This window comes from Podarcis tiliguerta (assembly GCF_965153285.1).
Source record: "Podarcis tiliguerta genome assembly, chromosome: 1".
In the NCBI taxonomy this organism is placed as follows: Eukaryota; Metazoa; Chordata; class Lepidosauria; order Squamata; family Lacertidae; genus Podarcis; species Podarcis tiliguerta.
Genome location: NC_139534.1, coordinates 132,093,081 through 132,120,973, shown reverse-complemented (window position 1 = coordinate 132,120,973; position 27,893 = coordinate 132,093,081). Strand labels below are relative to the sequence as shown.

The window sequence follows — 27,893 nt, the reverse complement described above, 5'->3', positions numbered from 1 at the left end:
GGGGTGGTTGCAGGAGTGTCCGTCCGTCCCTTGCTCCGTGACCCGGTGCCCCTGCCGTCTGCCACATTGGCAATCTGGGGCAAACCGCGGGTCATTGAGACAGTCCTTCCCTGCCCTGGGGAGGCTGCCAGGGCTAATTACCCCCATATCAGCCCTGAATTATCGGAACGGCTGAGGTCCGATCGTGTGGGATCTGCCATTTTCCACAGGAAGCCCCACTTAGTTATTTTTTAAAAGGGCACACACTTAAGCTTTAAAAAGTATCAAGTCCCATCCATCAGTTGCACACAACCTGAGTAATACTCCCCACCAAATCTTTCTTATGCTAGAACATACCTTTTGATATGCTACATGAACCAGTAGATTAGCTGCATAGGTCCTAGAAACTTGATGGGACATCTTGTTTCTTATGCTATCAGTCTTGGCTACCTTGTTTTGATGAGGCTGTGTAAATTCAAAAGTTATAATCCCATTATCAGTCACTGCGTATTCTGAAAACTAGCCTGAAGTGCTGTTGCTAGTGTGTATTCTCAGGACTGGGATGTGAGCTGAAGATACATACAGTAGCAACTTTGCGGAAGTGATTGGTGTCTGGATGGTAGACTGCCTCAAGGATACGTATGCTGTGTCTGGTATAATGGAAGACTGGCAGGCAGGATATTAATGCAATAAACAAAGAGGATTAGGGTTTGGTGTGAGGCTTTTGGCAGCTGTATGGAGAACTGTAATTGTTCCACATTATAGAAGAGCTTTTAGCAGAATAGGCACAGGAGAGCTAGTCTTAGCAACTGCCTAATAAATGGGAGTGCGATGCGGGTGGCGCTGTGGGTAAAAGCCTCAGCGCCTAGGGCTTGCCGATCAAGAGGTCGGCGGTTCGAATCCCCGCAGCGGGGTGCGCTCCCGTTTGTTCGGTCCCAGCGCCTGCCAACCTAGCAGTTCGAAAGCACTCTCGGGTGCAAGTAGATAAATAGGGTCCGCTTACTAGCGGGAAGGTAAACGGCGTTTCCGTGTGCGGCTCTGGCTCGCTGGCCACGTGACCCGGAAGTGTCTCCGGACAGCCCTGGCCCCCGGCCTCTTTAAGATGGGCACACAACCCTAGAGTCTGTCAAGACTGGCCCGTATGGGCAGGGGTACCTTTACCTTTAATAAATGGGAGCTCCGCACCCAGCTCCGCACATCCACCCACAGCAAAGTTCCGAAACCTGCTATGCTAAATATTTTAGCCAGTTTGTGGTTAGGTAGGGCCATGATATGATGCCAATCCCCTTCAGTTGTTAAGAGACCCCAGTTTTGGATAATGTAAAATGATAACTTGTCTGCTTAGAACTGATGTTTCACGTATTGGAAGGTTCTCAAGCCCCTTTGGAGAGGTTCCTCCATCTCCCCAAATTCAGAAAAGCCATCCACAAATAGTTGAACTGTTATGGCAGCAGGAGGCAAAAGGACACACATTTCTCAAGTCAGGATCCAGTCACAATTTTTTTTGTCTGGATAAAAATCACTTAGAGAAAGACTTATGGAAGCATGCCACAAGCCTATTCCATCCATTGTTTGAAAGTTTATTTACAAGACGTTCAATATCTGTAACAGCAGCATATAATAAAATCCATGATTCCAGAAGTGGTGCTTCCATGGTATTAAGGTCAGAATACTTGATCTACTGCTATTTCATGAGATTCAAATATCTTGAAGTTTGCTGTGGGGAAGGGGAAAAAAATCAAGTTACCATAACTACATTGGTGCTTCTTGAAACTTAACTTCTTACCTTCTTTCTTCGGCCTTAATGCTTGCTTTTTAAAAGTTTGTAAAATAAGCGCTAGCAACTTCAAAGGAGTTTGCCATACTAAGGTATCTCTGTTCCTATGGTTACATAGAATTAAACCCTCGCATTTGATTAAAGTTACGTGAATATTCTAGATCCAAGATTAGTGCACTTGATGGGGACACAAAGAGCCCAGTTCACACAGATTTGTAATGCTTTGTCCCAGGCCCTGAGGATTAAGTTCTGTTTAATACAACAAAAAAAGGAACCCTTTACGCTTCACACGGAAGGCTACCGAGATTGCCTCTGATCGCTGAGTCTTAATGCTTCCATATTTAATTCCCTTAAAACTCAGCTTGGCTGTCTTCCAGATGGCTGGGGTCGCTGAAAGTTTACTAGCTTCGTTATAAAGGAAAGGTTTTAAAAGCCATAGCTTGGTCTGAAAATCACAAATGTACCTAAGAGAATTACAGAATAAGATTTCAGGGTTGTGTTACAAATAAGTGGGAAGGTGGGGGGGAACACAAATTTTGTAATGCCCACTCTTAACTGAGTGCACTAGCTAGGGTGTCACTGCTGCCTTTCAACATTGTTCTTGTGGTAAGGATACAAAAAAACACCCAAAAAACCCCCACTCTTTTATATTCTAATATATCTTGGGGATGCGGGTGGCGCTGTGGGTAAAACCTCAGTGCCTAGGACTTGCCAATCGCATGGTCGGCGGTCCCCGCGGCAGGGTGAGCTCCTGTCGTTCGGTCCCAGCTCCTGCCCACCTAGCAGTTCGAAAGCACCCTTAAGTGCAAGTAGATAAATAGGTACCGCTTTATAGCGGGAAGGTAAATGGCGTTTCCGTGTGCTGCTCTGGTGCCGGTTTGCCAGAGCAGCTTCGTCACACTGGCCACGTGACCCAGAAGCTGTCTGCGGACAGCGCTGGCTCCCGGCCTCTAGAGTGAGATGAGCGCACAACCCTAGAGTTTGTCAAGATGCCCGTACGGGCAGGGGTACCTTTACCTTTACCTATATCTTGTATCTACATTTTATATAGGCTATATTTTTTATTCCTCTTTTATAGCCTACATTCATATGAATGAAAAACCCTCTTACTAAAAATGCTCACTGACAATTCTACACAGATGTATTCACAGGACAGACTGGTCCAAATTCATGTTGTTACCCAAGGGCAAGAGTTCCAAAACAGGAAAGGAGATTTGTTCGTTTCTATTTAACAAGACTGTATTTACCACTTACTAGAACAACAACGAAAAAGCCTCCAAAGCGGTTTAACAAAACAGTTAAAATACCAAAAACACCAACAGAAAACAAGTATTAAAAGCAAGTGACATGAAAGTTTAAAACAAACTTAAAACTTGGTGAACAGCTAACGTACTCCTGTTAAGCTGAAATGCTAGACTTATATGCCTAGGCAGGGCTTGCCGAAACAAAGCTCTTAGTAGGCACCGAGAACAATTCACTGAAGGCACCTGCGAAATATTATGGGTGGTGCAACACTAAAGGGCCCATTGCCTACAAAAGCAGGACAAGCATGACATGGTGCTTGCAAAAGCACAAGTTCTGCAGAGCAAAATAGCAGAGTGGGGGGCACATTCTTGGGTCATTTCCTTTTGGTATATAGAGGGAAGACAAGCTTCATAATTCCCTCCCTAGAAAGGTTTATCTGAATCTCAATCTTCCTCTGAATAGTATTAAAAACCCTTATATTCAGACACCTTGTAGCCACTATGGTGCTATGGGGCTGAAATTCTTGGGTATGGATTTTTCCTTGCGAGTACAGTAACCCCGCAACTCATGCAGGGGTTACAATCTGTGGAATGCACCGAAAGCCAAAATCTCATATAGTTAAGACACATTAGGTTCAATGGGGGGGGGGGATTGCTAAAGCCTTCTTACCCAAACGTCCGTCCACTTTTTAATTTCTTACGGGGTTTTTTTGCCAAGCACATAAAGCTGAATACGCACAAATTAAATGTGCCTAAGTTGCGGGCTTACTGTAGTCGTGCTTTATATATTGAACACTTTGTTTTTATCCCAGTCAAACACCAAACTCTTTGTTTCACCAAACAGAGCTTACAACGGCAGCCCAAATAACGGTGAAATCTGTATTGTAAAAGCAGGGGATCAAAACATCTCTCACACTTCCTATTTGATATGAAAAAACAAGACCTTACCTGTCCTCCACTGTTTTGTTAGATGGGTAGAATACTTTGAATGAAAAGCCACTTCTGGGGAAAGATCCCTGGAAGGAGGGGGTAAGAAAGGATTTTAGTTTTTAAAGCTCGCCATTTGGATTTCTTAAGAACATCTGAAGGGCTGTAGCTCAGCGGTACATCATCTACTTTGCATGCAGAAGGTTCAGTCTTCTGCATCACTATAAAGGCTTGGGAATAGCCCATCCGAACCCTAGAGAGCCACTGATAGTCAACAGAGACAACAGAGACCAGATCTGACTCAATGTAAAACCAGCTTCCGTTGTTCTCGTCGCCACGGCAACAGAACCTTGATAAAATAGATTTAATGAGCAGGTAATGCCCCATGGCTGGGCTATCGCCTCACCTTGTGCAGGATGTCCCAGGAACTCTCTACACTTGCCTTTTGTTTTGAAACGCCAATTGCGTACCTGCCTGGATCTTTCTAAAGGTAAAGCTAAAGGTACCCCTGCCCGTACGGGCCAGTCTTGACAGACTCTTGGGTTGTGCGCCCATCTCAAGAGGCCGGGGACCAGCGCTGTCCGGAGACACTTCCGGGTCACGTGGCCAGCGTGACATCGCTGCTCTGGCGAGCCAGAGCCGCACACGGAATGCCGTTTACCTTCCCGCTAATAAGCGGTCCCTATTTATCTACTTGTACCCGGGAGTGCTTTCGAACTGCTAGGTTGGCAGGCGCTGGGACCGAGCAACGGGAGCGCACCCCGCCGCGGGGATTCGAACCGCCGACCTTTTGATCGGCAAGCCCTAGGCGCTGAGGCTTTAACCCACAGCGCCACCCGCATCCCCCTGCCTGGATCTTTCTAAAAGGACCTAATTTAGATTCTGGAAAGGCTAAATCAGTAGCTTTCCCAATAACACAAGGCATCTCAAATTTGTTCAGCTTTACGGGGACACCTCTAAGAGGCTGATCCATGCCACTCTTTTCAAAGACACATTGTTCTAGCACCAGACTAAAGTAGAATCGGAAGCTCCAAATTAAGAAAACAGTGCACTGCTTGCATAAGAGTAAGTACTAGTCACCACCACCTGGCAGCATTTAATTTAGGAATAATAATGGAAGGAAGGAATGAAACTCAGGTGCCCTTGAGACTGACCCAGAAACTCCAGCGGGTGCAGAATGCCGCAGCGAGACTCCTTATGGGGTCGTCACTGCGAGATCACATTCATCCAGTGCTATACCAGCTGCACTGGCTCCCGGTGGAGTACAGGATCAGGTTTAAGGTGCTGGTTTTAACCTTTAAAGCCCTATACGGCCTAGGACCCTCGTACCTGCGGGACCGCCTCTCCTGGTATGCCCCACAGAGAAATCTACGGTCTGCAAATAAAAACATCCTGAAGGTCCCAGGCCTCAGAGAGGTTAGGCTGGCCTCAACTAGAGCCAGAGCTTTCTCGGCTGTGGCACCAATCTGGTGGAACGCTCTGTCACAAGAGACTAGGGCCCTGCGGGACTTGACATCTTTCCGCAGGGCCTGTAAGACAGAGCTGTTCCACCAGGCCTTTGGTCAGGGCGCAGCCTGACCCCCTCCTCTGGCAATCTACACAGGGTCCTGCTTGCTGGTTGCCATCAGTTTGTTTCTGATTGATTTTATGGTGAAAAGTTTTTAGAATGTTGGATTATTTTTATTGTTGTTAGCCGCCCTGAGCCCAGCTTTGGCTGGGGAGGGCGGGGTATAAATAAAATTTTTATTATTATTATTATTATTATTATTATTATTATTATTACAATAACTTTCAGTTAACTTGCCATTTTTTTGTTTTGGAAAAACGAAATAAATGTTTCTCTTATATATCCATCAGAATGAGCGGTGCTAAGTAGGAACAATCCCAACTAAGAGTGTGTACTAACAATACATTAAACACATTTTTTTTTCTTACTAGAAACGGTTTTTCATCATGCTTACAGAAGGAAGGAAAGGGTGGATAGAGAGACAGGATCTTACCGGATTTATGCACAGGCAATCAGTGTTGGTCACAGTGAACGGGTCATATTTGTCAGCAAAGACAATGAGATCCGGCAGAGGGTAGGTTCTCAATGTATAGTCATAGGCCCAGTAGACAGGACTAACATTAAGGGGCAATGGAGTCAGATGACCTTGTGATAAAATAGTCTTTACAAACTGCAAGACAAAGAACAAAGGCACACAAATTACTTTGGTTTCCATTTGAAAGCAAAAACCTGCCTTCCAAACTCCTATATAAATCACAAAACCATCTTCCTTTCCTGATGATTAGTACATGTTAAAAAGAGCACTACAGGCTTCAATTTGAGTTCTAAATCTGGTTAACGAAGTCAGAATTGAGACTCATTCAAACCTCTGCAGTCTTGCAGGGTTGTGCAGTGACTTGGGGAACACTAAGGTAAAAGTAAAGGGACCCCTCATGGCCGACTCTGGGGTTGCGGCGCTCATTTCGCTTTACTGGCCGGCGTACAGCTTCTGGGTCATGTGGCCAGCATGACTAAGCCGCTTCTGGCGAACCAGAGCAGCGCACGTAAACACCGTTTACCTTCCTGCCGGAGCGGTACCTATTTATCTACTTGCACTTTGACGGGCTTTCAAACTGCTAGGTTGGCAGGAGCAGGGACCGAACAACCGGAGCTCACCCCGTCTCTGGGATTTGAACCGCCGACCTTCTGATCGGCAAGTCCTAGGCTCTGTGGTTTAACCCACAGCGCCACCCGCGTCCCTGGGGAACACTACTGTGGCCCAATGAAATTCCCATGCTACCAACAGCATCTGAAGTGATCTCTGAGGACCATGCTTTGGGGAAGCTATACTTTTCTAGAGCAGAGCAGCTGCAAGGCCTCTTGTATGGAAGATGAACCATTTGGAATCCAATTTAGTCATTCCATCCATTCCATTAACTATATTAAAAAGTTTCTACAGTATATGCAGAAGAAAGAAGATGGAATTTCAGCTCCTCTCTCGCTTTTCAATGATGACTACTTCTCCCTCGGTAGAACTCTTGTATATGTGTCCCATATTATTTGCACACAAATGCACTGGAACAGAAAAGAACTTCGGGTGTGTGAAGATTAAAATAAGGTGGCCACTTTAAACATACTGCATTCGTCAGGACACCCAAAGTTCCCCTTCTGCTCCTGCCCCGGCAGATTTGGGAGGGCACGCGGAGGGCAGCAGAGAAGGGAAAATATCACTGTTTGAGCAGATATCATAGACTCATAGAATCATAGAGTTAGAAGAGACCACAAGGGCCATCGAGTCCAACCCCCTGCCAAGCAGGAAACACCATCAGAGCACTCCTGACATATGGTTGTCAAGCCTCTGCTTAAAGACCTCCAAAGAAGGAGACTCCACCACACTCCTTGGCAGCAAATTCCACTGTCAAACAGCTCTTACTGTCAGGAGGTTCTTCCTAATGTTTAGGTGGAATCTTCTTTCTTGTAGTTTGGATCCATTGCTCCGTGTCCGCTTCTCTGGAGCAGCAGAAAACAACCTTTCTCCCTCCTCTATGTGAGGATATCTGCTTGCAGAGTGTCGAATATCACCCAGAGTACAAGTGGGAGTCCACTCCGCTGGTAATCAGACACAAACGGCCAAGGCCCAGTATACCTGAAGGAGCGTCTCCACCCCCATCATTCTGCCCGGACGCTGAGGTCCAGCTCCAAGGGCCTTCTGGCGGTTCCCTCATTGCGAGAAGCAAAGCTACAGGGAACCAGGCAGAGGGCCTTCTCGGTAGTGGCACCCACCCCGTGGAACGCCCTCCCTTCAGATGTCAAAGAGATAAACAACTACCAGACCTTTAGAAGACATCTGAAGGCAGCCCTGTTCAGGGAAGTTTTTAATGTGTGACATTTTAATGTATTTTTAATCTTTGTTGGAAGCCGCCCAGAGTGGCTGGGGAAACCCAGCCAGATAGGCGGGGTATAAATAATAAATTATTATTATTATTATTATTATTATTAGATGGTTTTCTCTGGGTGAGATCCAAATGTGGCAGTCCACTTGCACAGCCCACTTATTTAAAACGGCCCTGTGATCCTTGGATGAAGGGCAGTATAGGAGTTGAATAAAAAATAAAAGCAATGAAGAAATCTGCTTGCATATACTGTAAGGAGTTCAGTTTTCTCTTCTTCCCTCTCCAGTCCTCCCCATATCCTCCAAATCTGCTTCCTCCCCACGCTTCAGAGCAGGTGGAGGCGGGGGAGATGCAGAGGTAAGGAAAGGAATGAGAAGCAGGTGCCTGATCATATTACACTAGATCTCTTTCTCAATTTCTTACTCTGTTACTAAAAATAACCATGCTAGAAGAATAGTAACGACCTAACCAGCAGAAGCTTATCCCCAAATCTTTCATGCTTTTTTTGCCTTACGTGATTAGAAATATCCAAGTTGCTGTTAGGAAAACGGACACAGTTCCGGCACATCTTATTTACTAGGTCTTCTCTAAAGATTATTATTTCCTGAGTGCAATACTGGACTCTGGAAGGAAGAAGCACAATTTTATTTTTTCAGGGTGATTAAACAGGCATCCAGGAGAGACCATCAGCAAGACAGAAACACACACAGACTTCTCTTCTCCCCGGATACCCAGAGTATTAACCCTACACAAATATGTAGTATTATGTGTACTATTAATCTGACACACATTAAAGGTCTCAATTTAAAACATCTCTTTTAAATCGGGACATTTACCTGCAAGGATTTGTAGTGAAGACTGAAAATGGCACCTGCTGTTTGAACTCTTCAGTAATGTTTTCAGGAAGTGGTGGCCTGAAATAAATTTGTGTGGTATGTATTAGAAATAAATGTGCATATTCTCAAAGATGGATGTTTGAATGAATCACCTTAATTGTCAAGTCACAAGCATACCTTGGCAAAATTGAGCCTGGGCCAGGGTCTTCGGAGCCGGGAACAAACACAAATCGACTGCTATAAATAGTTGAATACATACACTACAATTAACATAACTGATAGGTAAAAATCAAAGCAACAGAAAAGTAAATGGCAACATTACTCAAATACAACCAGAGTTTTAGACATGGATGGCAGGCCACACAAACCTTCAGTTATGACCGAAGAAGAAGAAGAAGAGTTTGGATTTGATTTCCCTTCTTTCACTCCCTTTAAGGAGTCTCAAAGCGGCTAACATTCTCCTTTCCCTTCCCCCCCCCACAACAAACACTCTGTGAGGTGAGTGGGGCTGAGAGACTTCAAAGAAGTGTGACTGGCCCAAGGTCACCCAGCAGCTGCATGTGGAGGAGCAGAGACGCGAACCCGGTTCCCCAGATTACGAGTCTACCGCTCTTGACCACTACACCACACTGGCTCTCATTTTGTGTTCTCCTTTCCCTTCCTCCCCCACAAGAAACACTCTGTGAGGTGAGTGGGGCTGAGAGACTTCAGAGAAGTGTGACTGGCCCAAGGTCACCCAGCAGCTGCAGGTGGAGGAGTGGAGACGCGAACCCGGTTCACCAGATTACGAGACTACTGCTCTTAACCACTACATCACACTGGTGCACTCCCCCATTGTACGATATGATAATCTTTATTGTCATTGTCCCATACAGAACAACAAAATTGAAAATCTACACCAGACATTCAAAAACCAACAAGCCTGCTATCCCAGCTATCCCAGCCTGTTAGCCCCCTAAAAACTCTGATACTCCATAATTAAATACAATATACTCCCACAGAGAGAACCTTACCCTGCGTTTAAAACCAAAACCGCATTTGGATAGAAACTGTTTCTCAGACGGCTAGTCCTAGTCTTTATAACCCTGTACCTTCTTTCAGAAGGCAGAAGCTGAAAGAGATCATTTCCGGGGTGCGCACTATCCTGCGCTATCTCTGCAGCTTTCTTATGGCACCTGGAAGCGTAGATTTGATCCAAGGTGGGAAGAGTGCACCCAATTATTCTCTCCGCAGTCTTTACAACCCTGGACAACATTGTTTTTTCCCTGACCGTGCAGCTCCCAAAACACACATACAGACCATAAGTCTCCCAAGACAGACAGGATGCCAGCAACAACAAAATGTTTAAGTGTGGCTGAACAAAGGAGAATGAACTTTTTAGTAGCTGTTATCAAAATTCTGTATACAATACTTGGTGTGAATGGACTCAATTTTTCTTTCTTTCTTTAAGTGGGACTAAATTCTGCAGGGTGGAATGTTTTCTCTAACTGACAAATCTGAAGCACATATTCAGTAAGATTTTTCACCAAGCAAATAAAAACACAGCACATACCTCTTATGGATACTGGGGTATTCACAGATGATATTTGCAAGGGCTTTCAGTGAACCTAGAGGTACAACCGTAAAAGCTGTCCTATGAAACTGCATAGTTATTCCTATATTTTCTCATCTTATCCACAGGTAATTAATATGCATCTTACATCGACAGTTGAACAACAGTTACGCAGAACATCTATTATTTCCCCCCACCTTAAGTAACTAAACCAGTTGGTTATATTGTAAATGGCTTTGTGGAAGCTGTTTCTCACAATGCAAAGATCACTAAGGCAAGTATTTTTATTACTGAACGTAAGCAAGTTTAAATTGAGATATCAATTATAGCTGGGCAAAACTGTAGCTCCATTTCAGCCACTTCTGGTTGAAAAGCCACACTGAAAACCCTGGGGGGGCTCTGCATAATAATAATAATAATAATAATAATAATAATAATAATAATTTATTATTATTTATACCCCGCACATCTGGCTGGGTTTCCCCAGCCACTCTGGGCGGCTTCCAACAGAATATTAAAATGCAATAGTCTATTAAACATTAAAAGCTTCCCTAAACAGGGCTTCCTTCAAGTCTGGTAGTTGTTTCTCTCTTTGACATCTGGTGGGAGGGCGTTCCATACGGTGGGCGCCGCTACCGAGAAGACCCTCTGCCTGGTTCCCTGTAACCTCACTTCTCGCAATGAGGGAACTGCCAGAAGGCCCTTGGAGCTGGACCTCAGTGTCTGGGTAGAACAATGGAGGTGGAGACGCTCCTTCAGGTATCCTGGGCTGAGACAGTTTAGGGCTTCAAAGGTCAGCACCAACACTTTGAATTGTGCTTGGAAACCTACTGGGAGCCAGTGCATATTCTAATAAACATGGCATTCTCTAGGATATGAGCCTGCTGCCATGGTACCGCCCTCCCACTTTACTTCAATCACTGTTGAAATGGGTAAACTCTTCTAATGGAAGCAGCTCAGTTGCCACCACATTACACCAGCTTCATTCAAAGCATGTCAAGTTTATACCAGTCACTTATTTATTTATTTGTTTGTTTTATTTTTATTTTTTGATGGAACCCCTTATATGGGATTTTGTATATTTTAATCAACTGTTTGGTTGTTTTTAAAATGTTTTTACTGTATTTTATATTTGGTGTCAGCCACCCTGAGCCCAGTCTTGGCTGGGGAGGGCGGGGTATAAATAAAATATTTATTATTATTATTATTATTATTATTATTATTAGTCTTACCCCTCCCATTCACAACAAATTCCCACCATGGGTCTCTCTACAGAACAGTCTCTCAAATGTTTAAATAACACACAAACAGAAAAAAACCACAAACTATTCACAATGTGCAATACAGCAACTGACTCCAAAGTACCTTTTAGCGACTGAATTTGGTTTTTTCCATATGGGGCAGAGGAAAAGTTCCCGCAGAAGAAGAAGCAAGTTGGAGGCATGGAGGAATAACCTGGTTAGAGGAACAAGGAACATCACTGACTTTTGGTTTGGTAGCACGTATCTTTTTTGTTTTTACATATTGCTTCACTTTTCAACCTTTAAGCGGTTGACAAATATGGGTCAACAGAGCTACCTGAAAACATAATACGCAGCTTCTCCAAAACCTCTGCTTGGTCCAGCCAAACGTCCGAAAGGAACACAAACATGGCGTCCTCATTTTCTTCTTCCAGCTGTTTCAGTTTTGCAGAAGATTTCACAGAGGTCGAAGAAGGCCCTCCAAAGAAGTTTGTGTTTCCATAATACGCCCTACAGCATGAACAGCAAACGCCAGAAGGCTCCATTTAATAATAATAGTAATAATTTTATTTATATACCCCGCCCTTCCCAGTTCAGAAAACGGGCCCAGGGCAGCTAACAACAAATTTAAAACAATTAATGCAACAAAAAACAGCATAAAATACAGTATAAAACGTGAATAACAATAAATTCAGAATTCAAAAATCAATTTAGGGGGAAAATCCATCCAATAAACATTAGATGATCACCAGGGCTAGCTGGCTAAATTAGTCCTATTTGGGCCAGCGAGGAGACCAGGGGAGAATTAGCTGTGGGATCCCAGAGTGGGTAATCTTCATAAAAAGGGGAGGGGGAGGGAATAAAAGATCAGGCTAAGTTCAAATTGAAAGCCAGGCGGAATAGCTCCGTCTTACAGGCCCAGCGGAAGGAAGTTAAGCTCATTCCTCTCCCAGATCACGTCCTCAGTTTGTCACTTGTTGGTTGCAAAGAGTTTGACTTTAAATGAGGGTCTGTAGCTTCCAGCATTGATCACTGACTCCCCAACCCAGCTCACTATGCCCCTCACCTGCATAAAGTTTCTGAAATGCAAATTTTTGCTGATAATAATCCATATTACAAAATCCATCCCGGCATCAGTTCATCAAGAAATTAAATAAACTGCATACTCTTACACCTACGATTTTCCTTCAGAACAGTGGAGCAGAATGAAAATTAATAGTTTTATAGTTTTTTACCTAGTTGTTGTAGAAGGCTCCGTAGGGGGGAAGCCAAAGGCATTGACGTGAAATATTTCATCTTCATACCAGCCTAGGAAATAAGATTAGCATTTTTTCCAAATTCAAAAAAACCATGGTATGCTTTAAACCTATCACTCCCATTGATACTACCGTATTTTTCACTCTATAGGACGTTGTAATGGTTCTAGGGGTTGCTCGTGCGTAAGTTGCCGTTACTCCTGGCTAGGTTGCCTGGTTGAACCCTTGCTGTCTGGACAGCCTCAAGTTCCGTGGCTGTCTCAGTCGCTGGCAGAATCCGTCAGTGGGCGTTTCTTAAACCTCTTCCAGCATAAAAGCTGTTTGACGCCCAGTCTCCTCCCCCTTTGCCTGCGCGGAAGTTTTCTGCGCAAAGTGGGTGTGGGCAACGGAGTACTCGTGCCCTCTCCGCTGGTCTCCTGCGAAGAGTCCTGGAGCCACCCCTCCGATTCCCCCATCTGCCCCCCTTCTCCACTGGTGTTACGCTGATTTCCTTCCCCAGCGGATGGGCTACCTCTCCCCCTACTGGGACCCTCTCCACCATCGTCCTGGAGCCTCCTCTCCGCCTCCTGCTCCGATGGCAGTTCCCTGACAGACGTACTTTTCCCCCTCCAAAAATGAAGGGGAAATGTGTGTGCTCCTATGGGGCGAATGCAGGCTTTCGCTGAAGCCTGGAGAGCGAGAGGGGTCGGTGCGCACTGACCGCTCTCGCTCCCCGGGCTTCAGGCAGCTATCCGCAAGCCTTTGGAGCGCGCCAGCCCCGCAAGCTCCGGGAGCTGCGGCAAGGCTGCATGCAACCTTGCCGCTGCTCCCGGACCTGTTCTGGGGGCTGGGGTCAGGGGAAGCTCGGGCTTCCCCTGCCCCAGCCCCGCGGCTACAAACGAAGCCAAGACAGCGAGCGGGATCCAAAAGCTGCACACAGCCTCTCCCGGCTGGAGAGGTTGCGCGTGGCTAAAGAGGAAGCCAAGACAGCCAGCGGGATGGATCCCGGTCGCTGTCTTGGCTTCTTTGCTCTTTGGGGCTGGGGGGTGGGAAATAATTTTTTTTCTTTATTTCCCCCAAAAAAACTAGGTGCGCCCTATGGTCCGGTGCGCCCTATGGACCGAAAAATACGGTACTTCCTCCACCGAAGATGCCAGGCTCTCTGAACATATTTTACATTATTTTTCTCCCCGGTTCTCAAATGTGTAAATAATACACGGACAGAAAAACCACAAGCTAATCGCCTACTGATTCATAAATGCAATAAAGGAGCTGATCCTCAAGTACCTTTTAGCAAGTGAATTTGGTTTTTTCCATATGGGACAAGGAAAATCCCCACACAAGAAGAAGCAAGTTGGAAGCATGGAGGAATAACCTGGTTAGAGTAATGCCTTACTCAAGGAGGCCCACTGAGAGGTCTGCTTACGATCAATGCAGTGCCAGATAAAAACATTTCTGTTTTCCTGGATTTTGAAGAACAGCTAGTGTATTTTATTTATTTATTTTGAGCCCTTAGATTTTACCATCTATTTAAATGGGAAATTTGTAGATCTTTTAGGACTGGTGTTATATGGTCCTGGAGGCAGCTCCCAGTCACCAGTCTAGGTGCCTTTGGAACCCAAGATAGATATTTTAGGACCCACCCCAATCTCTGGATTATAATCCATTTTAATTTTTAATATTGCATTTTTAAATTGTTATAACACACCCTGGGATCTCATGATGAAGGGCAGGTTAAAAATAATACAGTGGTACCTCGGTTTAAGTACTTAATTAGTTCCGGAGGTCCGTTCTTAACCTGAAACTGTACTTAACCTGAAGCACCACTTTAGCTAATGGGGCCTCCTGCTGCTGCCGTGCCGCCGGAGCACGATTTCTGTTCTCATCCTGAAGCAAAGTTCTTAACCCGAAGCACTATTTCTGGGTTAGCGGAGTCTGTAACCTGAAGCGTATGTAACCTGAGGTACCACTGTAATATAATAAAGGTAAAGGGACCCCTGACCATTAGGTCCAGTCGCGGCCGACTCTGGGGTTGCAGCGCTCATCTCGCTTTATTGGCCAAGGGAGCCGGCATACAGCTTCCGTGTCATGTGGCTAGCATGACTAAGCCGCTTCTGGTGAACCAGAGCAGCGCACGGAAACGCTGTTTACCTTCCCGCCAGAGCGGTACCTATTTATCTACTTGCACTTTGACGTGCTTTCGAACTGCTAGGTTGGCAGGAGCAGGGACCGAGCAACGGGAGCTCACCCCGTTGCAGGGATTCGAACCGCCGACCTTCTGATCGGCAAGTCCTAGGCTCTGTGGTTTAACCCACAGCACCACCCGCGTCCCCAATAATATAATAATTAATAATAATAACAACACATAAGTTGTTGATGCCAGTGTGGTGTAGTGGTTGAGAGCGGTAGTCTCGTAATCTGGGGAACCGGGTTCGCGTCTCCGCTACTCCACATGCAGCTGCTGGGTGACCTTGGGCCAGTCACACTTCCTTGAAGTCTCTCAGCCCCACTCACCTCACAGAGTGTTTGTTGTGGGGGAGGAAGGGAAAGGAGAATGTTAGCTGCTTTGAGACTCCATAAAGGGAGTGAAAGGCGGGATATCAAATCCAAACTCTTCTTCTTCTGATGCAATCTGTACTCTGCTGGAGTGTATGGATTGTGTACACAACTTCTATATGAATAGGTTCTGCTCAAAGCCTTAGAACAACACCTAGGCAGCACCCTGTGGTACAATTCTCTTCTCTCCACCCACCCTTATTTGTTCAGATCCCTGGATTTATCATGCAAACAGAGCCAGTAGTTATATCAGCTGAACAAGTCTGACCTTGCTGAAAAGCGTGAAGCTTGAGAAGAAAAAAAATGATCTGGCTTACCTTCTGTTAAAACAAAACATGACTCTGTGTATAAGCCACTGTGGAACTGGTACAAAAAAGTTAAGGAAGATGTTCTTGCTACGTAGGCAGCACTATAGAAATGATTCTAATTATTCTAATCAAAGCAAATGAACAGCTGTGGTTCAAAACACAGACTTTAGGCAAGGCTGTGAAAATTCTTTGCACCTTCATTTCTCCACATGGAAGCCAACAGTCTAAATTTTTCCATGTATTGGTTAAAACAGAACAATAACATTTAGGCCTTCATACTGTTGTAAAAATGCAAATTGGGAAGGGCTGGCAGAGAGCTCATATACAAAAATATTGGGGGTTTTTGTCAGCTGAGTAGCAAGTGCAGGAACAGAAAACTTCCATTTCTAGGTGAATCTCCAGGAACAGGAAGACGGTTATGATCACTACAGCTGTGTGCGATGATAGCAAGTTGATAGTTAGAAAGACAAAAAGGCAGCTGTGTAAACACTGTTGGGTGGGAAGAACTATGTTTTTAATTAAACCGTTCCAGCTGTTTGGCTGCAAAAGCAGCAACACTCAGTGTCTGGCCATTTGAAACAGAGGAGACATGTGAGGACTAGGTACTGTACAGGAATGAAATGCCCCAGTCCACAGGGCTAACAACTAAAAATCAACATGGGGGAAAAACGACAAGGGAGTTGGAGAAAGGAAAACTTTGTAGCAGCTGGATGAGAAAAAAGAAAGCAAATTATTATTATTATTATTATACCCTATACAATGATTAAACTACAGTGGTGCCTCGCAAGACGAAAAGAATCCGTTCCGCGAGTCTCTTCGTCTAGCGGTTTTTTCATCTTGCGAAGCAACCCTATTAGCGGATTAGCGCTATTAGCAGTTTAGCGGCTATTAGCGGCTTAAGGGATTAGCTGCTAAAAGGCTATTAGCAGCTTAGTGCCTTAGAAAAAGGTGTTGGGGAGCGAAAAAAATCGCAAGAATCGCAAGCCATTTTCGTCTTGCGAAGCAAGCCCATAGAGAAATTCGTCCTGCGAAGCGCATTGAAAAACAGAAAACCCTTTCATCTAGCGGGTTTTCCGTCTTGCGAGGCATTCGTCTTGCGGGGCACCACTGTACAGGTAGAAAAAAAGAATTGGGGGGAAAAACAAGTAGAAAGTCCACAAAGAAATGCAAAAGGGGAAATATGAGTTTATCTCACTGTTCAGTCTCTTTTCTTACGTAGGATGCATGTAAAAGGATATTGCTTTACTAATGTCCAGCTGGACAACTCCTGTTGGATCTTCCAAGAAAAATTTCCCCTTAAAAATATGAATAAAATAAATTAGGGCCAGGCCATTCAGCTTCAAAACACTCCCCTTGAGGTCATGCAACTGTAAAAAACTCCACTTCTGCTTATATTAGTTGAATATTTTGGACCATTCCCCTGGTCACATTTTAACACAAATCATGTGCATCGCCATCAGAACACTGAACAGCAAAGTCATCTTAAGAGCCGTTGCTTACCTCTTTCAGCTGGGTTATCATCCCCAGAACGATAACTTCCTTAACTTTAGCTGAGTTCCCCAAGAGAGTTTCTATAGTTTTGAGCTACAATAGAGATAAATAAATTAAATTAGTTAAGGCCTGCATTTCCCAGATTCCCAGCCCTTAGAGCTACTTTACCCCCTTTGAATGTCAGTCCCTGATGCCCTACAGCAAATGGCTTTCAGTGGTTTTTAAAGACTCCTTAGTTTGTTCTCGTGGGACACGGGTGGCACTGTGGTCTAAACCACAGAGCCTAGGACTTGCCAATCAGAAGGTCGGCGGTTCGAATCCCTACGACGGGGTGAGCTCCCGTTGCTCGGTCCCTGCTCCTGCCAACCTAGCAGTTCGAAAGCACGTCAAAGTGCAAGTAGATAAATAGGTACCGCTCCGGCCGGAAGGTAGACAGCGTTTCCATGCGCTGCTCTGGTTTGCCAGAAGCGGCTTAGTCCTGCTGACCACATGACCTGGAAGCTGTACGCTGGCTCCCTCGGCCAATAAAGCGAGATGAGCGCTGCAACCCCAGAGTCGGCCACAACTGGACCTAATGGTCAGGGGGCCCTTTACCTTTCTCTTAGGAAAAATGGGAGCTGCCGTTTGAGAAACGCATGCCCAAAGTCTCCAAAAGGCCTTTGTGTTGCAAGGTGAAGGATATAAATTCTGTAAATATTTAAGTAAGTAAATGAAAACATTTTAAATTTTACCTGGAATTTACTTCTGCTTTCCTCTGCAGGCGCGCCAATAGCAGATGGTGTGAACAGTTCGTGCCTATGTGTTCTCTGCACAGTGGGAAATACAAGCCAGGTAGCAAGGGAAAGCACCATGCAGTTATGGTTAAAACATTTCCCCCCGTGCAATGATGCCCTCAAGCTGTTATCCCACATTAACCATGGTCCTAGCCTACTATGGTTGAGATATGTGCTTTACAAGCTTGGCGGTAAAACGAAACGATGTTCCACAGCTACAGAGTTAATTATTTGGAAGGAAACTGCAGCTGCTTACTTAGCATATACCATATTTTTTGCTCTATAAGACTCACTTTTCCCCTCCCAAAAAGTAAGGGGAAATGTGTGTGCGTCTTATGGAGCGAATGCAGGCTGCGCAGCTATCCCAGAAGCCAGAACAGCAAGAGGGATTGCTGCTTTCGCTGAGCAGCGATCCCTCTTGGTGTTCTGGCTCCTGGGATTCAGAATTTTTTTTTCTTGTTTTCCTCCTCCAAAAACTAGGTGCGTCTTGTGGTCTGGTGTGTCTTATAGAGCGAAAAATACGGTAATCAACTCATGGAATTCGCTGCCACAGCATGTGGTGGCAGCCAATATTACAGATACAGTGGTACCTCGGGATGCGAACGGGATCCATTCCGGAGCCCTGTTTGCATCCTGAACAGAACGTAAGACTGCACATCTGTGTGTGCACGGGTCGCGTTTCGCCGCTTCCGCGCATGATGTCATTTTTACCGTCTGCGCGTGCGCGAGCAGCGAAACCCGGAAGTAACGTGCTCTGTTACTTCCGGGTCGCCGCGGAGCACAACCCAAAAATACTTATCCTGAAGCGTATTTATCCAGAGGTATGACTGTAGTTTTAAGATGGGAATAAGCCAAATTCGTGAAGGAAGAGGAAACTATCAGCAGCTGTCAGCCATAGCAGCTAAGTGGAACCTCCTTGTCCAGGGGTAGCATATCTTGCAAAATCAGTTGCTGGAGGGCAAACAGCACAGAAAGGCTACTGCTCTCAAGTCCTTCTGTGGGCACTGGGAGCATCTGAGCGGCCACTGTGGGTATCGGATGCTAGGCTACATGGGTCCTTGGGTCCGATTCAGCAGCACTCTTGTCATGTACTTATGGCATTAATATGTATCTGATGGGAGTATTTCCTCCCTTTACCTTACCTGCTGCAAGATGATGTAGCGCTCACGAAACAGTTCTGCTTTATCCCTGGCAGAGCCAAATAAATTTGGAGCCGAATGGCCGGTCATTGAGAGGCTGAAATCAATTGTTACAGAGACTTGTGTAAAGGTGGATTTTAAGTGAGCACAAAAAGTGTGTGCCAATAATAATACAGGACTGCCTCTCCTGGTCTGCCCCGCGGAGGACCTTAAGGTCCACAAATGACAACATTTTGGAGGTCCCAAGTCGCAAGGTGGTTAGGTTGGTCTCAACTAGGGCCAGGGCCTTTTCAGCACTGGCCCCGACTTGGAGTAACACTCTGTCACAAGAGACCAGGGCCCTGTGGGACTTGACATCTTTCCGTAGTGCCTGCAAGACGGAGCTGTTCCGCTTGGCCTTTGGTTTGGACTCAGTCTGACCCTTATGTTGCCCTCCCCTTATGGTCTTGATTTATCGGCTACTTTTAAAATGAGGCTGCATTTTAAATTGTATTTTAACCCGTATTTTAAATTGGGTTTTATTCTTTTCTTTTCTCCCCCCCCTCCATTATGTTTTTATTGTAATTTTACTGGTGTCAGCTGCCCTGAGCCTGGCTCTGGCCGGGGAGAGCAGGGTATAAATAAAAATTTATTATTTATTACTATCAATAATAATAATAATAATAATAATAGTAATAGTAATAATAATACCTTGCCCATCTGGCTTCCCCAGCTGCTCTGAGCGGCTTACACAATATATAAAACATAATAAAGCACCAAACATTAAAAACTTCCCGATACAGGGCTGCCTTCAGATGTCTTCTAAAAGTTGTATAGTTCTTTATCTCTGTCAGGGAACTGCCATCGGAGCTGGAGGCGGAGAGAAGGCTCCAGAGGGATGCCGGAGAGGGTCCCAGTAGGGAGAGAGGCAGCCCATCCGCTGGGGAAGGATTGCTGTAATGGTTCTAGGGGTTACTCGTGCGTAAGCTGCCGCCACTCCTGGCTACGTTACCTGGTTGAACCCTTTCTGTCTGGACAGCCTCAAGTTTCGTGGCTGCCTCAGTCGCTGGCAGAATCCGTCAGTGGGCGTTTCTTGAACCTCTTCCAGCATAAAAGCTGTTTGACGCCCAGTCTCCTCCTACTCTCCCTGCGCGGAAGTCTTCTGCGCAGGGAGGGTGTGGGCAGCGGAGTACCGGTACTCTCTCCGCTGGTCTCCGGCGAGGAGTCCTGGAGCCACCTCTCCGATTCCCCCATCTGCCCCCCTTCTCCACTGGTGTTACGCTGATTTCCTTCCCCAGCGGATGGGCTGCCTCTCTCCCTACTGGGACCCTCTCCGGCATCCCTCTGGAGCCTCCTCTCCGCCTCCAGCTCCGATGGCAGTTCCCTGACAATCTCCTTAACATCTGAAGGGTGTTCCACAGGGAGGGCGCCACTACTGAGAAGGCCTTCTGCCTGGTTCCCTGTAACTTCACTTCTCGCAGTGAGGGAACCAGCAGAAGACCTTGGAGCTGGACCTCAGTGCCCGGGCAGAACGATGGAAGTGGAGACGCTTCTTCAGGTATACTGGACCAAGGCCATTTAGGGCTTTAAAGATCAGCAGCAACACTTTGAATTGTGCTCGGAAACACACTGGGAGCCAATGAAGATCCTTTAGGACCGGAAATATATGGTCTCAGCGGCCACTCCCAGTCACCAGTTTAGCTGCCGCATTCTGGATTAGTTGCACTTTCCGGGTCACCTTCAAAGGTAGCCCCACGTAGAGCGCATTGCAGTAGTCCAAGCAGGAGATAACCAGAGCATGCACCACTTTGGCGAGACAGTCCGCGAGCAGGTAGGGTCTCATCCTGGGTACCAGGTGGAGCTGGTAGACAGCTGCCCTGGACATAGAATTGACCTGCGCCACCGTGCTAAAATAGGGAACTAGGAAACCTTTGCATATTGTAAGTCAAACCTGGTCTGAGGAAATGGGGAAACAATTGTTGGGATGCAAGCTCTTCAGAAACTGCAAAGCAAAAACTTACGGGAGAAACTTCTTTCTTTCAGAATTGTAAACGTATCTGGGGATATCAAATGCTCCAATAATGTTGAAAATATGTTCCCTGGGGGTTAAAACAAAGAAATGCACAGTAAGGCACATACATATGAATGCATTTTAAAGGGGGGGGAATCACTTTAAAAACAATTTGCTTCATTATCCTACTGTAACTTATTCATGTGTTTTCATATTTACAAGAATATCACTTTACATTTGCTTGAACAGCGAGAATAGTTACTTTGATTTTCAATTTATTCTAGCAGACGCAAATAAAACGGCTTCCCTCGGGGTTCAAACACTGCTCTGGCACAGCTCAAGGAGTTCAGAAGCTTTCCCTTATGCTTTTGATTAAGCAGTTTGTTGCGTCCTAAGAACATCAAAATAGCCCTGTTGGATGAGAGCAAAGGCCTATTTTCTCACAGTAGCAAACGATTTGCCTATACAGTGGTACCTCAGGTTACATACACTTCAGGTTACATACACTTCAGGTTACAGACTCCACTAACCCAGAAATAGTACCTCGGGTTAAGAACTTTGCTTCAGGATGAGAACAGAAATCGTGCTCCGGCGGCGTGGCAGCAGCGGGAGGCCCCATTAGCTAAAGTAGTGCTTCAGGTTAAGAACAGTTTCAGGTCAAGTACGGACCTCTGGAACGAATTAAGTACTTAACCTGAGGTACCACTGTATGCGAAGCACACAAACTGAATATTAGCACAATAGCACTCTCTGATTTCCAGCAAGTGACTGGGAGCACGCCACCTCCGAGGCAACACAGCCACCCTGACTAGTAGCCGCTGATAGCAGTATCCTCCATGAATTTGTCTAAGACTCCTTTAATGCCATTCAGGTGGATTACCATTACTGTCTCCTTTGGCAGCAAGTTCCATAGTTTAAGTGTGCACTGTATGAAGAAAGAAATTTCCAAACAAATTTCCAAATTTCCAAACATTCACCTTCATTGGATATCCCCCAGGTTGCAGTGTGATGACAGAGGGGATGTCTGTTGCCCACTCCTGGACAAACTGTGATTTCTCTTACTGATGGTTAGTGAAACTAAGCCACGGTTTATGAAGATGGCTTGCTTTCGCTAACCACAGCTAAATGAGCCATAGTTTATGGTTCAGATTATAAGCTTAGTGCTCTCCTACCTGCCCTTGTATTTTACACGCAAGTAGAACATCTGAATAGGACTTAAGCCAAAGAGCACTCCAAACTTACTGGGCTGTATCTAACTAAGTCAGAGGTAGAATCGACACACATATAAAAACTGTCCTGAAAATGCATTTTTAAAAAAGCATTTTTAAAAATACATTGAATTTTCCTTAAAGCTCATCATCGCCATCTAGTGTCACCTTGTATACTGCACTTAAAACACACTTAAGACTTTTTTTTTTGTGGCTGTATAGCTGAGTCCTCTATCTCATTTAAATAACTGACAGTCAAGTTCATGGATTTTAAAAAATATAAATATTCTTTTTTATTATTATTTGCTTTTCTGTATAATCATACCATCAATGCATTCTGTGTTACAGTCAAGCACAAGGTAATAAGAAAAGAAAAATAACTTAAATATAACACGTATGTATATGAGCAATAATCGCAACATAACTTATTCCTCCGCTCTTATATACATTGATGTTAACTCCCCTTTCACTCTTTCCCTGGTTTCCTATCTGGTATCTTTTCAAACTGCATTTTCTTACCCTACTAAATTGTTTTCATTGTCATACACTATCCCACTTCGTCACATCTACTGCTGAGTATTTATACACCCTGTTACACTATTTTATTGTTGTAGTATTTTTCCATATAACCTATATATATATTGTCAAATCTTCTTTTAGTTTCTTATCATCCTTATTTCCCAATCTGTTTGTCATGCTGGCGAGTTCCAAATAATCTAATATTTTAAGGTGCCATTCTTTCTGTGATGATACCGCATCTGTTCTCCACGTTTGTGCTACCAGAGTTTGGGCCGCTGTAGTCACATACCTCTATAATGTAGTGTGATTTTTTTGGATTTCTGTTGTTATTATTCCCAGGAGGAAAGCTTCTGGGTTTTTAGGAAACGTTCTTTTAAACATTTTCTTCCCAATGCTATCAGCTAATGATCTCTGGTAAAAGCCACGCAGTGCCCTAGACATGCCATTTTAATGTAAGAACAAGATTACAATCGCTCAGAGTCTAAAGAAGGGGCTAGCGTTAATGAGTTTTAAATCTGAAATATCAGCAGGGAGGGCTACAAATGGCAATTAACTGAATTTGATGGCAGAAATGTTCCCAGTGGTTTGTTTACTCCTCTATGTGAATTGATGCCAACTTACATGGTCTCATCCAGGGACTGGCTGCATTCCAGGACTGCTGCTTCCACCATGGCTCTTTCAATCATATTACATGTCACTGAAGAGAACAATTCAAAAGATTAAAATGGTTTACAGATTGTTCTTTGTTGAAAGAAAATTATATGAAGATGATGTATAGACGGTATATGACACCAGTGCAGTTAGGAAACATGAATAAAATTAGCTCAAATATGTGTTGGAAGTGTAAGGAAAAGGAAGGGACATTTTACCATATGTGGTGGGATTGTAATGAAATTTTAAAAAATTTGGGAAATGATATACAATGAATTGAAGAAAATGTTCCATCTAACATTTGCTAAAAAACCCGAAGCATTTTTGTGAGGGATTGTAGGAAAAGACCTGCCAAAGAAGTTGAAAAATATCGTCATGTCTGCGACAACGGCGGCCAGAGTCTTAATAGCACAAGGATGGAAGACTGAGGAAATCCCGACTAAAGAATTATGGCAAGAGAAACTGATGGACTATACAGAATTGGCAAAATTGACACATAAACTACAAGACAAGGATAACTATGACTTTAAAGATGAATGGGAACCTTTTACAAAGTATCTAAGGATACAACAAAGTGAATTGGACACCTTGGCAGCCTTTGAATAAACACTCACAAACTTTTTATTGATAATAACCAGTTGGATAAATTAAGGATTTATACAATTTTGTAACATGCAGAGAATAGCATTTATAGAGAAACCAGAGATTGGAACTGAGGGAAGTCAGGGTGGGGTGGGGGGGGATGTTTTATGGGAGGGAGGGGGGAAATTAAGGATGATATGTTTTAAGATAATATGTTCTGTTTAAATTCCTAATAATTTTTTTTAAAAAAAAAGATTAAAATGGTAACCTACGCATCTGCAGGCTACAGAAGTGTTTCACAAAGCATTTTAAAATACCTTTGCTTCAAGAGAAATCATAATAGAATTACAGTACAATCTTATTAGCAATGAGACGCTAACTGGAACATAATGCTCTATTTGCTGGTTGCACATGCAGCCTTGTGACCCAAAGTTCTGCCCCTGCCATCTATTGTGCCAATTATTAGATCCATAGAACTTTAACACACTTGATTATCATGAGCATCACAGCCACAAATGACGCCACAAAACTCATAAGAATCCAACTTTCTTTTCTCTTCAAAGCATTTAAGATAACCAAAACTCTACTTACAAGGCTGCTTTTCAACAGCATCAATTACATTTTCTATCATGTCTTCAAGCTCTGCTTCATTAACTGTCTGAAGAACTTCTGTGAGATACTTGGTAGCTTCGCTGATTAAAGAATAAAGAACGGAATTAGTCAAGATGTGATTGAAATGATCGTAATAATGCACATGACAATGGCATACGGATGTTAACACAAGAACTGCCCCCAATTGAATCATTAGTTTGTCGACTAAAATACAGTCATACCTTGGCTCTCGAATGTAATCCGTTCTGAAAGTCCGTTCAACTTCCGAAAACATTCAAAAACCAAGGCGCAGCTTCCGATTGGCTGCGGGAGCTTCCTGCACTCATCTGGAAGCTGTGGAAGTCGCGTTGGACATTCGGCTTCCAAAAAAGTTCGTAAACCAGAACACTCACTTCCGGGTTTGCAGCATTCGGGAACCAAAATGTACGAGTACCAAGGCGTTCAGGAACCAAGGTACGACTGTATATTGCTAATTTCAGCAGAGGGAGGGGACCTGCAGGCAGGGCCAGATTTAGGTTTAATAAGGTCCTAAGCTACTGAAGGTCCTGCTGTCCTTTGTCAACAACAAATTGTCGCTGTTTTTTGTGTTGAATATATGCTATATGGTCATTTATGGACCTGACAGGTATCTCAAGCCATTTGCACATAACAAAATATGTATTATATCAAAGGAATCGTTGAACTGAAATACAATTTAGAAGTATATTAACAGTGAAATACAATTAAGTATATTAATAGTGAAACAATTAAGTTCTAAGTTAAAATGATTTTTTATTCATAACAAACTTAATACAGTGGACGCTCAGATTGCAAACGTGATCCATCTGAGCACGCGTGGGTTGCGATTTGGCGCTTCTGCGCATGTGCAAAGCGCGATTTAGCGCTTCTGCGCATGCGTGACCCCTGAAACCTGGAAGTAACTCGTTCCGGTATTTCTGGGTTTCGGCGGGTCTGTAACCCGAAAAAATGCAACCTGAAGCGTGTGTAACCCGAGGTATGACTGTAATGCAAACACTTTGGCATTTGGCAATAACAAAATTTCCTTTAGAAACACGATTTACAAAGACTCATAATCTAGTCTCTAGAAACTTGCTATACCACGAAATAATAATTGTAGGTTTTATTTGTTTTTTTATCTTATATTTTGGAAATGTACATCTGGGTTTGGTTTTTTCCTTTAATTTTTTGGGGGGCCCCCAAGAGAGTGGGGCCCTAAGCTATAGCTTGTTTAGCTTATATGTGAATCTGGCACTGCCTGTGGGTGCCCAAGGAAGGGCTCTGTGGGAGCGTGTGCCCTGGTGACCTGATTTGGAGCAAGACTTCTTCCAGAGACTTCATTCAGCTGCTTTGCCAAGTAGTCATCGGGTGAAAGTCTCTCCTGCTTCCCGAATTTGCCTAGCTCAGGCATCTCCAAACTCTGTCCTGTTGTCACTGACATATCTAGCTTGTTATCAGGGGAAACCATTTTACTAGCCCTCTCCAAACCCAGTGCTTTCTGGGAGGGAGCAGTTTTGCAAGAGTGGCATTTATGTCTAAGGAAGATGCCAGGATTGGTGGCAGCGGGGGGGGGGGGGGGCTCCTTCACAACTGACAAGTCTAGCTTGTCATCTGAAGGAATGATTGTCCTGAATCCCTTTTAATCCTTCCCACCACAAAATCAACATTAAAGATGCTGCCTTGTAGAGATCCTGCTTGACCTCTAACAAGCACCAAATACCCCCTACACATTCTCAAGATTCATATGAATATATATAGTAAAGATGGGTTCACAAATGGGTGTCTAGAGCAAAAATGATCAGGGACACAAGGAAAGAACTACTGAAGCCAAGGACTAAAATAAAGACCTGGATGTGCATGGCTGGGTTTAAACTAAGTACGGAACTAATTTTCTGTGACTGCATGTTTCTGCTCTGGGGCACCACTCTCAAGCCTGCAGTTTTCAGACTAATTGCCCAGAAAACAAATGGGGAGATTTGTAAGTGATTCCGTTTTCATCCACCCCAGAACTGTGGAAGCTGTCCTTGCAGGAAAACCACTGCTGCAGGCATAGGCAAACTCGGCCCTCCAGATGTTTTTGGACTACAATTCCCATCATCCCTAGCTAACAGGACCAGTGGTCAGGGATGATGGGAATTGTAGTCTCAAAAAACATCTGGAGGGCTGAGTTTGCCTATGCTTGCCCTTGGCCGTGGGGTGGAGTCCCACATCTGGAAGAAATAAAAATAAAATAAAAAATTGTCCAGTAGCACCTTATAGACCAGGCATCCCCAAACTCGGCCCTCCAGATGTTTTGGGACTACAACACCCATCATCCCTAGCTAACAGGACCAGTGGTCAGGGATGATGGGAATTGTAGTCCCAAAACATCTGGAGGGCCGAGTTTGGGGGTGCCAGGTTTAACTCTTTTTTTCTAAAAGCTTTCTAATCTAGTATGTAGAAACCTTCCTCACAACTTGCAGCACTGAATTCCCCACGGTCCTTGCAACCTGTGGCTGATGGTGGCCCTTCCAGATGTTAGATTCAGGTAAGTAGCCGTGTTGGTCTGATGCAGTTGAAATAAAAATAATTTTTTAAAAATTGTCCAGTGTCACCTTATAGACCATATAAGTTTGTTCTGGTATAGGCTTTCGTGTGCATGCAGGATTTTAATGTTTGATGCATTACTGTATTTTAATATTTTGTTGGAAGCTGCCCAGAGTGGCTGGGGAAGCCCAGCCAGATGGGTGGCGTATAAATAATAAATTATTATTGTTGTTGTTGTTGTTATATAGTTGGTCTATAAGGTGCTACTGGACCATTTTTTTTATTTCTTCCAGATGTTGTGGGACTCCACCCCCATCAGCCAGCATGGCCAAGGGCAGGCATAGGCAAACTCAGCCCCCCAGATGTTCTGAGACTACAATTCCCATCATCCCTGACCATTCCTCCTGTTAGCTAGGGATGATGGGAGTTGTAGTCCCAAAACTGCTGGAGGGCCGAGTTTGAATACGTGTGTGCCACCCCAGCTTTCGACGTTGCCTGTCCATTTCACACGAGGAGACCCCCCAAGTCCTCAGATATGGCGGGAAAAGATCCATTCGTTGCACATCTCTTTGTCAGGGGGGAGGCGGCGCCCGCGCGCGCATGAGGCTGCGTTCACACGTACACGTGTACACCCACCCCTTCATGCAAGGAGCGTGGGTTGGGGGGGCAGAGTCTGGCTTCCCACCCCGGGGTGTTTCTGCCAGAGAGGGTCCCCCTTCTTTGCCTGCTACTCACGCGCGGAGCAGCAAGCCGTGCATCTTGAAGGCGGCGCCCACTTTGCCCCTCAGCTTCTCCGCCGCCATCTTGAAAGGTTTTCCCGCCAACGCCGAGGCCGCCGCCTCCGCCTCGTCCCTCGTCCGGCCCCTTCGGG

At 44.7% G+C, this 27,893-nt stretch overlaps 1 protein-coding gene across 2 annotated transcripts; it reads right to left on the bottom strand.

The window, feature by feature from the left end:
- Nucleotides 1-1,543: 1,543 nt before the first annotated feature.
- On the bottom strand, nucleotides 1,544-27,893 carry POLE2 (DNA polymerase epsilon 2, accessory subunit). 2 transcript variants are annotated; one of them, XR_014510372.1, is made up of 19 exons: nucleotides 27,758-27,893; nucleotides 24,479-24,579; nucleotides 23,276-23,351; nucleotides 20,938-21,015; nucleotides 18,941-19,034; nucleotides 17,757-17,831; nucleotides 17,035-17,118; nucleotides 16,773-16,829; nucleotides 15,544-15,592; nucleotides 12,671-12,743; nucleotides 11,773-11,945; nucleotides 11,560-11,649; nucleotides 10,195-10,249; nucleotides 8,820-8,917; nucleotides 8,643-8,720; nucleotides 8,321-8,429; nucleotides 5,928-6,104; nucleotides 3,949-4,016; nucleotides 1,544-1,696 (listed from the first exon to the last, which is right to left on the bottom strand). XR_014510372.1 is itself a non-coding variant. In XM_083437272.1 (19 exons), exons 1-19 carry the CDS (start codon nucleotides 27,823-27,825, stop codon nucleotides 1,678-1,680), a joined length of 1,584 nt encoding a protein of 527 aa, XP_083293398.1. In that variant the 5' UTR covers nucleotides 27,826-27,893; the 3' UTR covers nucleotides 1,544-1,677. The 2 variants fall into 2 exon arrangements, 1 of the variants encoding a protein (XP_083293398.1); XM_083437272.1 differs by having other exon boundaries at nucleotides 8,820-8,879.